General features: G+C 35.6%; 1 protein-coding gene and 1 pseudogene across 1 annotated transcript in view; both read left to right on the forward strand.

Moving 5' to 3' along the window:
* LOC137648569 (tRNA (cytosine(38)-C(5))-methyltransferase-like) overlaps nt 1–555 on the forward strand; it is a 649-nt pseudogene extending 94 nt beyond the window's left edge.
* Nucleotides 1–16,913, forward strand: part of LOC137648675 (methanethiol oxidase) — a 41,792-nt gene that overhangs the window by 7,555 nt on the left and 17,324 nt on the right. Inside the window, exons 2-4 of the mRNA XM_068381686.1 lie at nt 8,411–8,556; nt 11,100–11,282; nt 15,875–16,034. Of these exons, the coding sequence (XP_068237787.1) occupies nt 8,411–8,556; nt 11,100–11,282; nt 15,875–16,034 (489 nt within the window). The remainder of the gene's footprint in view (nt 1–8,410; nt 8,557–11,099; nt 11,283–15,874; nt 16,035–16,913) is intronic.

Here is a 16,913-nt window from a genome sequence, read left to right on the forward strand (position 1 = left end):
TAGAAGTTACGAAATTAACACAACGGCCCTTGAAGAGTATCGACACAATTTTCCAAAGACCCAAAAGGCCTATAATATTATGGACTTGTCATTAGAAAATCTGGAATCTTTTGCTCCGGATATTATCATGATGAGCCCTCCTTGTCAGCCTTTCACAAGGCAGGACCTAATACGCGACGTTGAGGATTCTCGTACGTCTCTCTGTTGCACTTGATTGATCTTCAAAAACTGTCATCCACCAACGATGATTTTATTAGAAAATGTGGCTGGTTGTGAAAAGTCCTTGGTAGGGCAGCAACTCCTGGAAATGTTGCGTAAGAAGGACTACATTTGGCAGGTGTTCATGTTATCACCAACCCACTTTGGGATTCCAAATTCTCGTCTGAGATATTATCTCCTAGCCAAGCAGCGGCTCCACCCTTTCTTTAGACATCTCGGATGAGATCAAGGAGGAGCTACCAGTATGTCTGTGCTGCAGAAGGGAAAGCGAAGCTACTCGATCAACTGACACGTGAGAGATCTGCGCAGAGTGCGGAAAGCCCATTGTTAAGTCTCTTCTCAAATTGCTTCATAATTTTCATAAGAATATTCAAAATGAATTTCACCATTCAAAAAAGTCATATTCTGATCTTTCCCATTCGCTGAGCTCGTTCATGGAAAGCGACGTTAACTTAGGACCCTGCCCGTTGAAAGAAAAGATTTTAAACAAGTACTGTATGTACTGGACATTGTTGACAAAGACTCCAAAAGTTGTTGTTTTACCAAAGGCTATGGTCATTATGTCGATGTTACTAGCTCTGTTATTAAAGAAAACTGTGATCTTGATATGGATGAAGTTTTTCATGCAGTGTCGAAATTAAAAATGCACGATCCAACGAGAATTGATCTTCTACAACAGTTGAAATTGAGATATTTTACAGAAAATGAAATTTTCAAGATTGGTGTGGGTTTTCCTAAATGGTTTTCATTTCCTTCTTCACTAACTGTGAAACAGAGATATAGAGTTCTTGGAAATAGCATCAACATCTTAGTTGTGACTTCTCTTGCTTTTATTGTGTGATAGAAGACATGATTCTGAAGTATAAGTTGAATTACCGTGAGATATTTTGTTCATGACAACTTCATTGATAGCGTAAATATGAAATATCTGTTTTAATGTTGTTACTGTTTTAAAATCTTTTATTCTAATTATTCATTACTTTTCAGATCATTTAATTATTTCCTTATTTCCTTTCCTCACTGGGCTATTTTTCCCTATTGGGGTCCTTGAGCTTATAGTATCCTGCTTTTCCAACTAGGGTTGTAGCTTAGCTAGTAATAATGAAAATAATGCCGATCAGCATAACCGGGAAAAATATATCCCCTTCATACAAGACCAAGTCTCTGGCTATATACTCTTGTATATATATATATATATATATATATATATATATATATATATATATATATATATATATATATATATATATATATATATATATATATATATATATATATATATACTGTATATATATATATATATATATATATATATATATATATATATATATATATATATATATATATATACTGTATGTATGTATATATATATATATATATATATATATATATATATATATATATATATATATATATATATATATATAAAATACGTTCGTGTCACACGAGCGTACATAGTAACGACATTTCTCTTTTTGTATATATTATCCTTCGTGTCTTTGCTCTTCCCTAGCACTGATAGCAACTTGTTTTAACCTGTCTGCATACTTCTTTGTTAACTGTTAACAGAACCGGTTGCCAGATTGACAAGCAATAGCATGTCTGTATTTTGTGACCTTACCGGGAGCTATTGTGCATATATACTCGATGTAAGGTAATAAAGTTACTCAATTGCATTTATCTCGCCTTTGAGTCACAACCTACTCTTGGCCTGTCACATTGGTGACCCCGGTGTGACCCACCACTGTGACTGGCCAAGAGTAGGTTGTGACTCAAAGGTGAGATGAATGCAACTGAGTAACTTTATTATGACACATCGAGTATATATACACACTAGGTCCCGGTAAGAAGGTCACAAAATATAGACATGCTATTTCTTGTCAAACCGGCAACCGGTTCTGTTAACAGTTAACAAAGAAGTATGCAGACAGGTTAAAACAAGTTGCTATCAGTGCGAGGTGAGAGTGAAGATACAAAGGCTAATATATACAAAACAGAGAAATGTCGTTACTATGTACGCTCGTGTGACACATGGGTTGTCCAGCATCCTTCATTCACTCTCTGACGTACATCTGCTTTCACTCCACCATTTGCTGCAACAACAGACCCCAAGTACTTAAACTGATCCACCTCCTCAAGTAACTCTCCATTCAACATGACATTCAACCTCGCACCACCTTCTTTTCTCGTACATTTCATAACCTTACTCTTACCCACATTAACTTATTTTCAACTTCCTTCTCTCACATACCCTTCCAAATTCTGTCACTAATTGGCCAAGCTTCTCTTCCGCGTCAGCAACCAGTACAGTATCATCCGCAAACAACAACTGATTTACCTCCCATTCATGATCATTCTCGTCTACCAGTTTTAATCCTCGTCCAAGCACTCGAGCATTCACCTCTCTCACCACTCCATCAACATACAAGTTAAACAACCACGGCGACATCACACATCCCTGTCTCAGCCCCACTCTCACCGGAAACCAATCGCTCACTTCATTTTCTATTCTAACACATGCTTTACTACCCTTGTAGAAACTTTTCACTGCTTGCAACAACCTTCCACCAACTCCATATAACCTCATCACATTCCACATTGCTTCCCTATCAACTCCATCATATGCTTTCTCCAGATCCATAAACGCAACATACACCTCCTTACCTTTTGCTAAATATTTCTCGCATATCTGCCTAACTGTAAAAATCTGATTCATACAACCCCTACCTCTTCTAAAACCACCCTGTACTTCCAAGATTGCATTCTCTGTTTTATCCTTAATCCTGTTAATCAGTACTCTACCATACACTTTTCCAACTACACTCAACAAACTAATACCTCTTGAATTACAACACTCATGCACATCTCCCTTACCCTTATATAGTGGTACAATACATGCACAAACCCAATCTACTGGTACCATTGACAACACAAAACACATATTAAACAATCTCACCAACCATTCAAGTACAGTCACACCCCCTTCCTTCAACATCTCAGCTTTCACACCATCCATACCAGATGCTTTTCCTACTCTCGTTTCATCTAGTGCTCTCCTCACTTCCTCTATTGTAATCTCTCTCTCATTCTCATCTCCCATCACTGGCACCTCAACACATGGAACAGTAATTATATCTGCCTCCCTATTATCCTCAACATTCAGCAAACTCTCAAAATATTCCGCCCACCTTTTCCTTGCCTCCTCTCCTTTTAACAACCTTCCATTTCCATCTTTCACTGTCTCTTCAATTCTTGCACCGGCCTTCCTTACTCTCTTCACTTCTTTCCAAAACTTCTTCTTATTCTCTTCATATGACTGACCCAGTCCCTGACCCCACCTCAGGTCAGCCGCCCTCTTTGCCTCAGTTACCTTGCACTTTACTTCCACATTTTTCTCTCTATATCTTTCATACTTCGCTACACTATTACTCTGCAGCCATTCTTCAAATGCCCTCTTTTTCTCTTCCACTTTTATCTTCACTCCATTCCACCATTCACTGCCCTTCCCCATGCTGCCTCCAACAAACTTCTTGCCACACACATCACTAGCAATCCCAACAAAATTTTCTTTTACTAGCTTCCACTCATCTAGATTACCAGTTTCTCTTACTTTCACTTCGTCATATGCCATTTTTAACTTTCTTGATATTCCATTTTTACCTCCGGTTTTATTAGCTCTTCAACCCTCACTAGCTCCCTTTCACATCCCCCTACTCTATTCCCCCACTCTTTTGCTACATCTAATTTTCCTTCCACCAAAAAAATGATCAGACATACCGTTAGCCATACCCCTAAACACATGCAGGTCTTTCAATCTTAAAAACATTCTTTTAGTTATCAAAACATAATCCATTAATGCCCTTTCTACCATTCTTACCCATGTATACTTGTTTTTATGTTTCATTTTGAAAAAGCTAAAATTTATCACCATCTCTTGCTCAACACACATATATACCAGTCTCTCACCACTCTCATTTTCACCTGGTACGCTATACTTCCCAATGACACCCCTCTCTCTCTCTCTCTCTCCTCTCTCTCTCTCTCTCTCTCTCTCTCTCTCTCTCTCTCTCTCTCTCTCTCTCTCTCTCTCTATATATATATATATATATATATATATATATATATATATATATATATATATATATATATATATATATATATATATTATATATATATATATATACATATATATATACATATATATGTATATATATATATATATATATATATATATATATATATATATATATATGTGTGTGTGTGTTTTTATTTATGTAAATATATATATATATATATATATATATATATATATATATATATATATATATATATATATATATGTATGTATACAGTATATATATATATATATATATATATATATATATATATATATATATATATATATATATATATATATGTATATTATATAATACGTTCAGAGCTTTTAGCAAAGTCATGGTTAGCTATAAGAGTACAATGACTTTGTTATCATGTAGGTCACGTAAGCATCTTGGGAACTACGGAAGATTAAGCTGGCATTATGCCAGCGAGAGTTTACGGTATGTGCTTCATATGACAGGGGTGTAATCTTCATCATCTTCATTATTATTATCACCATGAATCCTTAATTAGGTATTTGTTAATTAGAGATTAAGAATTTATCCACAGGATTAGTGTTTGGTTTATTTCCATTTCATTGGCAAGGTTACGGTTAAAGGTACTGAATGGCGATATAAAAAATCTAGAATTTTTTTTTTTTTTGAAGAATGAGAGAAGAGAGAGAGAGAGAGAGAGAGAGAGAGAGAGAGAGAGAGAGAGAGAGAGGTATATGATATTATAACTGTACGCAACCCGTCAAAAAAGACGGCTAAAGGTCTAGATAGATATGCACGCACACGCGCACACAGAAATGCAACCCTTCCTACAACCACCCCCTTTACTAACTCACCAGGATATGACTGTCCTTTCTCTCCCTAGCCAAGTCTGGGAAAGACCGAGTAGTTATACGCCTGACAAGGCCGCTCAGCGTGACTGGAAAATAATATATCTCCTTCATAATAAAGACCAAATCCCTGGTCATATACTCGTTTGTATATATATATATATATATATATATATATATATATATATATATATATATATATATATATATATATATATATATAAATTATATATATATATATATATATATATATATATATATATATATATATATATATATATATATATATATATATATATACACAGCCAGACACTTGTAGTTTATGATATAGGGGAGTGCTTTATACTTATTTATATTATTACTGGTATTGTCAATGCATATAAACGCACTTAGATGTGACATCATCATCATCTCGTCAGACGGGTATTGACGAAAAGGGGTCTGGGTTAGATTTCACCAGTCTTTATCTTGAGCTTTTGATTCAATACTTTCCCATTCATCATCTCATACTTCGCGCTTCATAGTCCTCAGCCATTTAGGCTTCGGTCTACCAACTCTTTTAGTGTCTTGTGGACCACAACTGAACGTTTGGTGAACTAATCTCTCTTGGGTAGTGCGAAGAGCATGCCCAAACCATCTCCATCTACCCCTCATCATGATCTCATCCACATATGGCGCTCGAGTAATCTCTCTTATTGTTTCATTCCTAATACTGTCCTGTCATTTAACTCCCAATATCCTTCTGAGGACTTTGTTCTCAAATCTACTAAATCTATTTGAGACATTTACACTATCATACCACATCTCATGTCCATAGAGTAACACCGATGTCACCAAACTGATATGTAGCCTGATTTTTATATGCAATTTCAGGCGTTTTGATTTCTAGATTTTACTTAACCTAGTCATTGTCTGATTTGCTTTTTTCAATCTTTCACTAAGCTCCAATTCTAAATATTCTGTATTAAATTATTCCACCCCATTTATCCTTTCTTCTTCCAATGATATTTCATCTTCCATTGCATATTCCGTTTTCATCATCTCTGTCTTTCTTCTATCTATCTTGAGCCCAATCTCATGTGATATTTCATGCATTCTGGTAAGCATGCATGGCAAATACTTTAGTGTTCTGCTAATAAGGACAGCGTCATCAGCATACTCTAGGTCAGCTAATTTTTTATTACCAATCCAGTCCAATCCTTCTCCACCATCCCAACTTTGCTGTGCATTATAAAATCCATGAGGAGGATAAACAACATAGGTGACATCACATTCCCTTGGAGTACTCTGCTGTTCACTGTAAATTCATCTCATATGACTCCACTAACATTAACTTGTGCGCTTGCTATTCTCGTGGACAGACTTGATGAAATTTACATATTTAAGAGGAACTCCATAGTGACGCAGGTTTCTCCACAAAATTGGCCGGTGCACACTATCAAAGGCTTTTTCATAGTCTATCAAAAGTTGATTCCTATATTCTACACATTGCTGTACCACATATCTTAAAATGAAGATTTGGTTAGTTAACTTCTACCTTTTTTTAAATCCTGCTTGTTCATCTCTCAGCTTTTCATCAATCTTTCTCTCCAGTCTTAAGAATAAGCATACTTTATATTTTCATGGCAAATGACGTAAGTGTTATGACTCTGTAATTATTGCAATCAGTCAGGCCCCCTTTTTTTGCCATTTTCACCAACACTCCTAGCTTCCATTCATCTGGTTTTGCCTTTTCACACCACATTCTGCAGAATAATCTTGTAAGTATTCTGGGAGTCACTTCATTTTCGGCCAATATCATCTCGGCAGTTAATCCATAGTATCCAGGGGCTTTCCATCTCTTGAGTATTATAATGATAGCTTCAACTTCAAACACTCTGAATTCATTCATGGGCACATTAAGGTCTTCCTCAGCTTTAGGTATATCAGTCAAATTATTCCATTCGTATCTCCTATTCATAACCTCATCCAACGTTGCCTTTCTTTGTCTTCTGTTTTTATAACAGATCCATCTCTTTTTTATAGGTATATGCTTCTTCTTCTATGCCCCTGTAGAGATTTCATTAATGATTCTATGAGCAATTCTTTCAACATAGCCACTCCCCAAATTCATAGCTTTGTCAGCCTCATCTGCTTTCCTGTGTAAATATTCTCTCCTGTCATTCCTGGCTTTTCTTTTGACTTCACTTTCAACAATCAATTTCTGTCTTTGTCTACTTTTTATACTATCCCAAGTATCATTTGATACATATAACAATTGTTTGTGATGCAATTTGCCGTACGATTGCCTGAACAGAATTATCTCTACACACACACACACACACACACACACACACACACACATACCAAGGCACCTCCCCCAATTGGGGGGGGGGGGTAGCCAACATCAACAAAAGAAACAAAAACAAAAAGGGGACCTCTACTCTCTACGTTCCTCCCAGCCTAACAAGGGACTCAACCGAGTTCAGCTGGTACTGCTAGGGTGCCACAGCCCACCCTCCCCCGTTATCCACCACAGATGAAGCTTCGTAATGCTGAATCCCCTACTGCTGCTACCTCCGCGGTCATCTAAGGCACCAAAGGAAGCAGCAGGGCCTACTGGAACTGCGTCACAATCTCTACCGAAATATAAATGTTTTAATGCCATTTGTATAAGTGATGATTCAAAATAAATAAAATTCCGTATTCCAGTTGTGTTGAAAACTTCCTTATCGTTTTAATTATCAAAGGAGATAAGAAGAGAGATAACTCTCTCTCTCTCTCTCTCTCTCTCTCTCTCTCTCTCTCTCTCTCTCTCTCTCTCTCTCTCTCTCTCATAATTGACTGGTTAACTATAACTTTTATTACTGATATATTGTTGTTAGTAAATTACTCTCAATGTCACTTGGTTTCTATTTAAAGTTTTTTTTTTTTTTGTAATATTTATCTATCTATTCATGAATTCGTTTGATTAATTAGTTAACAAATTTTATTTTATGCGATTTATTCAGTTGTTTTACTCCACGTTTTGAACTTTCAAATATCTTATATTAATTTATTTGACCGATTTTATTTGATTATTAGAGAAAATAATATATTTTCTAGTTATTTTATCTTTTACTTATTATTTTACAAATGCAATTAATTTATTTAAATACTATTATAACCAAATACATCCATCTATTTCCGTAACCCCTAACATTTCTAAATGCGCAAAATCCTATTTAATTTAATCTTATATCTTTCTTGTTCTTTTTCTTCTATCCATAGGACCTGGCTACTCGAGTCCCCTGGCGGCCATGAAGGATGGCCCAAGGGAGAAGCTGGTGTGGCTCCCTTGCATCAGGACCGGCACCGGGAAGCCAGATTACCTGGCCACTGTTGATGTCGACCCAAAGTCGCCCACTTACTCCAAGGTAATGTTGGACTTGTCCAGCTGTCTGAAAAGTTACCCGAGATTAGCTTGATATATAAGCTTATTCGTTAAATGGCACAACTTTTAATATTGGTCTGTATATCAGTATCAGTCACCGTCCTTCAGTTAGATCTTCGTAGGCTACTTTTATCATATTTTTCATAACTCTTGATTTTACTCGTTGCATTAAAATCTTCCTGAACGATTCCATCCGTCAAGTGATTCTGGTAGGCTATATAGTTCATTTAAACCATTTTGTCGCTTCTTTAATAAAAGTCAATTCCAAGCAGTATTCAATGACTTTTATTCTGGCTGCAACCAGTTTGTAGGACAATCTTTCCTATCAAATAGTTGAATCGGTGGAACTAGAAGGTCAAACTTGGTGCAACTGCTTTTTCATTGAGTATATGGACATATTTTTGCATTGTTTAAATGTTACACACACACAGACACACACATACACACACACACACACACACACACACACATATATATATATATATATATATATATATATATATATATATATATATATATATATATATATATATATATATATATATATATATATATATATATATATATATATATATATACGTATATTACGGCTGGGGAATTACGTAAACTCCCGAGCTCCAAACTCACCTGCTTATTTTTACATAAATCTGTTATACTTGAAAAAATACACAAGCTCTGAGAATATTAGGCAACTCCCAGACGGCAATATATATGAACACTGAATATCCAAAGGTCTCTTACGTTACTCAAAACAAAACTAGGTGATTAGGCCTACTTAGTAACTTATGTGAACTATTCTAAACCAACCTCTTACTTTGGTTCTTAGTCGTGGAATATGAGCAAAGCTCTGAGGAAAAAACATTGGTCATTGAACTGATACACACTTTACAAAAATAAATATATTCTATAAAACGTTACCAATAATTCACAAGAATTGTCACTTAAAAATAAATCAATCGAAATATTAAACCTGAACTAAACATTAGACGAAGACAAAAAAAAAAGATACTCCATAAAAATTAAAAATATATACAATCACTGGTTTCACTGGAAATTAATTTATGAAAAATATTTAATTTTGACAATTAATGACAAAAGTCAAAGCTTAACACTAGTGATTAAATAATGATGAAATTCACATATATGAAACCTTTACACTTATGTCTTTTAGTTCACACAAGAATACAGAATGATTAAGCAAAAATTTTAATGTACTTCACTGTTTAACCTAAATCTCACAAAGCCAGTAAAAAAAAATTATGTTAAAATGTACTAGTAAACACTACACTTGAATTAAAATCCAATAATTTCACCAACGTTTGAACAACACTATACATGATATGCATAGGATAAAAATCACTTATTCACGTTTGAGAGGACTCACACGGGAAAATGGAGAGGGCAGGCAGACGCTGGCACTTTCAAAGGAATAGGCTAGGTCCCTTCTGCTGCTTATGCATTCCTGGGGCTATATATATTGACTTAATTATTCCAGAACCTTCCAGTTCTGCCTACTGGAAGCGTAGGTGCGCAGGGTCTAGCGGCGTAAGGTTGTCAGCGTAGTAATTTGAAGGAGGGGTACTAACCTTGCTTGCGAAGCAACTCTCCACCTACCTCCCTCTCGTGACAATAGATAAAGAGTAATCTAATTCGAAAATTTTCATGCGCTTTCTAAACACGTGGAAGAAAAAATTACGTAATTCCTCGTGCTCATACCTCTTGTGGGTCGTACTGCATACCTAAATGAGTTTACATAAGACTTTGTAACAAAACTACATGAAATAAAAGTTAATTCTTAGAAATAATGTAAATTTACGCACTGTTTACTGAATTGGATGAAAAAAATTGAATGAATGATGAAAGTCTTATGTAATTTGTATACATTACGTAAACCTACATGAGTGGAACTCACCTTACACCTTACAAGATGGCTATACATCTCTTAAATACACTAATGAAACACATGAATAAAATATGTACTCTTATGCTCAGCTTCAGGTATATCAATTAAATTATTCCCCCCACTTCTTCTATTCATGACATCACTAAAGTGTTGCATCCAACGTTGCCTTTCTTCATCTTCTATTGTTATAACAGATTCATCTCTCTTTTTGATGGGTATATGCTTAGGACTATGAAACGTGAGGTAGGAGATGATGAATGGAGAGGTATTGAATTAAAATCTCAAGATAGAGACGTTCGGTGAAATCTGAGGTCCTTTGCGTCAATATATTATTCTCTCTCTCTCTCTCTCTCTCTCTCTCTCTCTCTCTCTCTCTCTCTCTCTCTCTCTCTCTCTCTCTCTCATTGGATTGCTTTCCTTGTTGTATTATAAGCCTTACACCAGTATAATAATATTCAAGCTAAGGTTTATAGATTCAAAGGTAATGATTTTAATAATAGTAATGCTGCTCCCACTAGATGCGTTGCATAGCAGTGCTGAGGTAAAAATTAAATATCCCTAAGATACTTTTACATTACTCGACCAGTCTAGGCACCATTCTAAGCATATCCACATACCTACAGGTGATCCACCGTCTAGAGCTGCCCTACTTGGACGACGAGATCCATCACACAGGCTGGAACACCTGTTCCTCCTGCTACGACGACCCTTCAAAAGTTCGCAACAGGCTGGTGATGCCCGCCCTGGGATCCTCCAGAATCTACGTCATCGATATCTCAGAAGAAAAATGCCCCAAGATCCACAAGGTTTGTATGTTCGTTTATTTGTGTGTTTAATATAATTGGGTGAGAAAGGTCACATGAAAGCTGTGATAATGGAAGGGTAAAAAGTAGGTCAAAATTTTATGAAATAAAAGGAACTGGTTCGTGTGACCAATAGAATAGTTGAGTCGCTGCTTTCCTCTTGGTAAGGGTAGCTCAGGGGGTTAACTACAATGTAATGGTTGAGTCGCTGCTTTCCTCTTGGTAAGGGTAGCTCAGGGGGTGTAATAGTTGAGTCGCTGCTTTCCTCTTGGTAAGGGTAGCTCAGGGGGTGTAATAGTTGAGTCGCTGCTTTCCTCTTGGTAAGGGTAGGTCAGGGGGTGTAATAGTTGAGTCGCTGCTTTCCTCTTGGTAAGGGTAGCTCAGGGGGTTAACTACTGCAATGTAATGGTTGAGTCGCTGCTTTCCTCTTGGTAAGGGTAGCTCAGGGGGTGTAATAGTTGAGTCGCTGCTTTCCTCTTGGTAAGGGTAGCTCAGGGGGTGTAATAGTTAAGTCGCTGCTTTCCTCTTGGTAAGGGTAGCTCAGGGGGTGTAATAGTTGAGTCGCTGCTTTCCTCTTGGTAAAGGTAGCTCAGGGGGTTAACTACTGCAATGTAATAGTTGAGTCGCTGCTTTCCTCTTGGTAAGGGTAGCTCAGGGGGTGTAATAGTTGAGTCGCTGCTTTCCTCTTGGTAAGGGTAGCTCAGGGGGTTAACTACTGCAATGTAATGGTTGAGTCGCTGATTTCCTCTTGGTAAGGGTAGCTCAGGGGGGTTAACTACTGCAATGTAATGGTTGAGTCGCTGCTTTCCTCTTGGTAAGGGTAGCTCAGGGGGTTAACTACTGCAATGTAATGGTTGAGTCGCTGCTTTCCTCTTGGTAAGGGTAGCTCAGGGGTTAACTACTGCAATGTAATGGTTAAGTCGCTGCTTTCCTCTTGGTAAGGGTAGCTCAGGGGGTTAACTACTGCAATGTAATAGTTGAGTCGCTGCTTTCCTCTTGGTAAGGGTAGCTCAGGGGGTGTAATAGTTGAGTCGCTGCTTTCCTCTTGGTAAGGGTAGCTCAGGGGGTTAACTACTGCAATGTAATGGTTGAGTCGCTGCTTTCCTCTTGGTAAGGGTAGCTCAGGGGGTTAACTACTGCAATGTAATAGTTGAGTCGCTGCTTTCCTCTTGGTAAGGGTAGCTCAGGGGGTGTAATAGTTGAGTCGCTGCTTTCCTCTTGGTAAGGGTAGCTCAGGGGGTTAACTACTGCAATGTAATGGTTGAGTCGCTGCTTTCCTCTTGGTAAGGGTAGCTCAGGGGGTTAACTACTGCAATGTAATGGTTGAGTCGCTGCTTTCCTCTTGGTAAGGGTAGCTCAGGGGGTTAACTACTGCAATGTAATAGTTGAGTCGCTGCTTTCCTCTTGGTAAGGGTAGCTCAGGGGGTGTAATAGTTGAGTCGCTGCTTTCCTCTTGGTAAGGGTAGCTCAGGGGGTTAACTACTGCAATGTAATAGTTCAGTGGCTGCTTTCCTTTTGGTAAGGGTAGAAGAGACTCTTTAGCTATGGTAAGCAGCTTTTCTAGGAGAAGGACACTCCAAAATCAAACAACTGTTCTCTAGTCTTGGGTAGTGCCATAGCCTCTGTACCATGGCCTTCCACTGTCTTGGAATAGAGTTCTCTTGCTTGAGGGTACACTTGGGTATGCTGTTCTATCTTATTTCTTTCTCTCCTGTTTTTTTAAGTTTTTAGAGTTTATATATGAAAGATCCAATTTAATGTTGTTGCTGTTTTTAATATATTTTATTTTGACTGTTTATTACTTCTCTTGTAGTTTTTTGTTTCGTTGTTTCCTTTCCACACTGGGCTATTTCACCCTCCTGGAGCCCTTGGGCTTATAGCATCTTGGTTTTCCAATAGGCTTAGCTTGTAATAACAATGATAAAAGGAGGCGAGTCCTCATTTGTCTTTCAGTGTGATATATTTCTCTCTCTCTCTCTCTCTCTCTCTCTCTCTCTCTCTCTCTCTCTCTCTCTCTCTCTCTCTCTCTCTCTCTCTCTCTCTCTCTCTCTCTCTCTCTATATATATATATATATATATATATATATATTTAATTTGTGACTTATACAATATTAATTTGCTATCATAAATTCGTTCATTAGATATACATATTTCTGTTATCTATCCTATATAATAAAGAGCAAGTACCTGGCTATATATATATATATATATATATATATATATATATATATATATATATATATATGTATATATGTATTTATATACACATATATACATGTGAATATGTATATACTATCATTTTTGACGGGTTGCGTACACTAGTAACTCTATAAACATGATTAGTAATTAATATTTTGGTTCATTTTGTTCTACACGTAGACCTGTCGTGACCATTGATAACCTTTGTTCACTAATATATTTAGTTATGCATTCACACGTGACCAGTCGTGGCCCGAGAAGTGAATAAAGCCGGTCCAGTTCCTCCTATAAATTCTTTATCGTTATTTTGATAATTCTCTTTTGTTGTTGTTGGGTTAACTTTAAAATAATTATCAACTGGCTGTGTACCCCGTTGCGTAAGATGACTTTATCATACGTTAAGAAAAAAGGTGTTTTCGTAAGCAATCACATTTATTCTTATTTGTGTAATTGAGGCTTTATATGAAATGAGGAAAACTAAAGTTGCATATTTATATATTAACTCCTTTGTTGCTCACATCAGACTCCAAAAGCCTGTTGGGATTTTTTATAAAACACCAGTCTTTGATACGATCAAGAAGCCCATGTCCATCACTTGTCAGATTACCAGGGAAGTTCATCTTCTTTGGGGTCACCCTTCCGAGCAGGCATTATTGTTCAAAAGAAATCCACCTCAATCATCATTTTAAAACGGCTCTCGTTATGATGACATTTACCTTTGGTCACCCATCCAAGAACTGGCCACTGCTGTCGTCGTTACTCTTATTTTTAAGCAGTTCCTGTTTAAAAGATATATATATATATATATATATATATATATATATATATATATATATATATATATATATATATATATATATATATATATATATATATATATATATGTATATATATATATATATATATATATATATATATAGTTTATATATACGCAGTATATATATATATATATATATATATATATATATATATATATATATATATATATATATATATATATATATATATATATATATATATATATATATATCTTTGTACAGCAAGACTTCTATTGCAAACCATGGAAATCCCGCTATATATTTTTGAAATAATCTATACACTAACTTTAAGTTTCATTTGTAGATCGCACAGATCTAAAATTATAGTAAACAGATTCTCAAAATAGCGTGTTTTTTTTTTTTTTTTTTTTTTTTTTTTTTTTTTTTTTTTTTTTTTGTAATCCTACTTGAGAGGTATTTGTTATTTTTGGATATATTTTTGATTTATGGGTAATAAAGAACTCAAAGAAAACCTTTGTCTTTGGTTTAAAATATTTCTTTTACGTGTTTGAGGCTGAAGTTGAAAATTACTTTTTATAAAAAAAATGGCGTACGCCTAAGATTTTATTTTGTAAGGCGCAGCAGTTTTTTTATTTTTTAAAGAGAAACCGAATAGATATTTTTAAAAGGGGAATAAAAAGTTTCCATGTGGATTCTAGAACTATAAGAAAATGAGTATCCTACAGAAAGGCCTTTTTTTTTTTTTTTTTTTTTTTTTTTTTTTTTAAGTCTATTCATGATCATGTAAATAGTCCAGTCAAGCATATTAAGTAAAATAAATAAAAAAAACAATATTATAATAAGCTAAAAATTGGCGAATGACATAATTAGATACTTAGAAATAACATATTAAAAGTCCTCATCAATCCAAACAGATATCTATGATCAATCCACCCTGAGATTCGTCTGCCATAATTAAAGAAAAGTGAATTTTCGACAAGTGATGAAAGCCTTTCTTAACAAAGAGTTTCAATTTCTACAAAGCTGTCTTCATAAATTGGGCAAAATTTATTTTGTTCTGATTCCCTTCATTATTAAGCTTTATCCTGAAAAGAATATTAGTTAGGCTTATTATAATATACCCAAATTTGTAAAAAGAGAAAAAAGGGACAAAACGAGTGATAAGCCTGAAAAAAAAGTAAATAAATCATGTCAGGATCCGCAAATAATTGAATAAGGGTAAACATTTTTTAATATAATTAAAGTGATCATTCATAATGGAAATATGCATAGAGCATGTGTAGAAAATTTATTTTTTCCCTTATGAATTTACAGGTGATTTCGTCAGACCAACCATTTTCACGGAAATAGCGAAAACTTTAATTTGACGACACATTTTTCAAGATGGCGGATGAAGAGTGGATTGATGGGGACTTTTGATATGTTTTCTAAGTTTCTAAAGAAGTCATTCACCAATTTTCACCTTGTTATAAATTCTTTAATTTATTATACCTAATTTGACTACTAAAAAGCCCTGAAATTACCTACATTCGAACTTAAGCCCAAATGTAAACAAAACATTTTTAAAACCAATAGAGATATTCAATATAAATTAACTACCCGACCTTCTCCCTGTAGATCCTCGAACCGGAAGTGCTGAAGTCGAACGGCGTAAGCCACCCTCACACGACCCATTGTCTCCCCAACGGAAAGGTGATGATTTCGACCCTGGGTGACGCCAACGGTTACGGCAAAGGATCCTTCATTACCTTCGATTCCTTCACTTTCGAACACACAGGTGAGATAACCACAGTTACCTGGGGGGCTAATCAACTTGGAAGTATGCTAGCTTTAGAAATTAAGGATTAATAATAGATTAGGGAGCTAGCACATAGGATTAAGGGTGATTCTGGAGGCAGAGATATGAGATTATGAGAAAAATTCTCGGTGAAATTATTATTATTATTATTATTATTATTATTATTATTATTATTATTATTATTATTATTATTATTATCATTCTCTCTCTCTCTCTCTCTCTCTCTGTATATATATATATATATATATATATATATATATATATATATATATATATATATATATATATATATATATATATATATATATATATATATATATATATATATATATATATATATATATATATATATATATATTTGTTCCGACACGAATACTTTACCTCGAATTACCTCTTCGGAGGGTCCTTGGACCTCTCTCAATCTCGACCAAGATTTCCCGTGCTACCCCCCCCCCCCCATCTCGCTCCCGATAGTTCCTACCCCCGCCGCCAGGATAATTCCTGCGGCCCGGATTAGGGCAGGTCACTGCTTTTCCCGGGTCAGGATCTCATTAAGTCCTTGGTCGTGAGATGCGAATCATCTCACTCTCTCGGTTAAACTCTCGATCCTTTGGCGCGTTGTGATCCCACGTGTTCCCAGTGTACGGACTTGTGTTTTTTCGCAGTGTACCTCCCAAGTGTTCCTGTGCGTTCACTTTTCAACCGTGTCCTTACCCGGTGTTTAATTCATTTCCTTAGTGCTTGTGTCGTGCGTTGTGTGCGTTATGGAACTGTATTCCTTGATTTTCTTCAAGGAATTGATAGCTGAAAGGAAAACTTTTTACAAGAAATCGTTTTTCCTCCCCTTATCCTCGGTGT

The sequence above is a fragment of the Palaemon carinicauda genome, chromosome 10 (genome assembly GCF_036898095.1).
Source record: "Palaemon carinicauda isolate YSFRI2023 chromosome 10, ASM3689809v2, whole genome shotgun sequence".
Classification (NCBI taxonomy): Eukaryota; Metazoa; Arthropoda; class Malacostraca; order Decapoda; family Palaemonidae; genus Palaemon; species Palaemon carinicauda.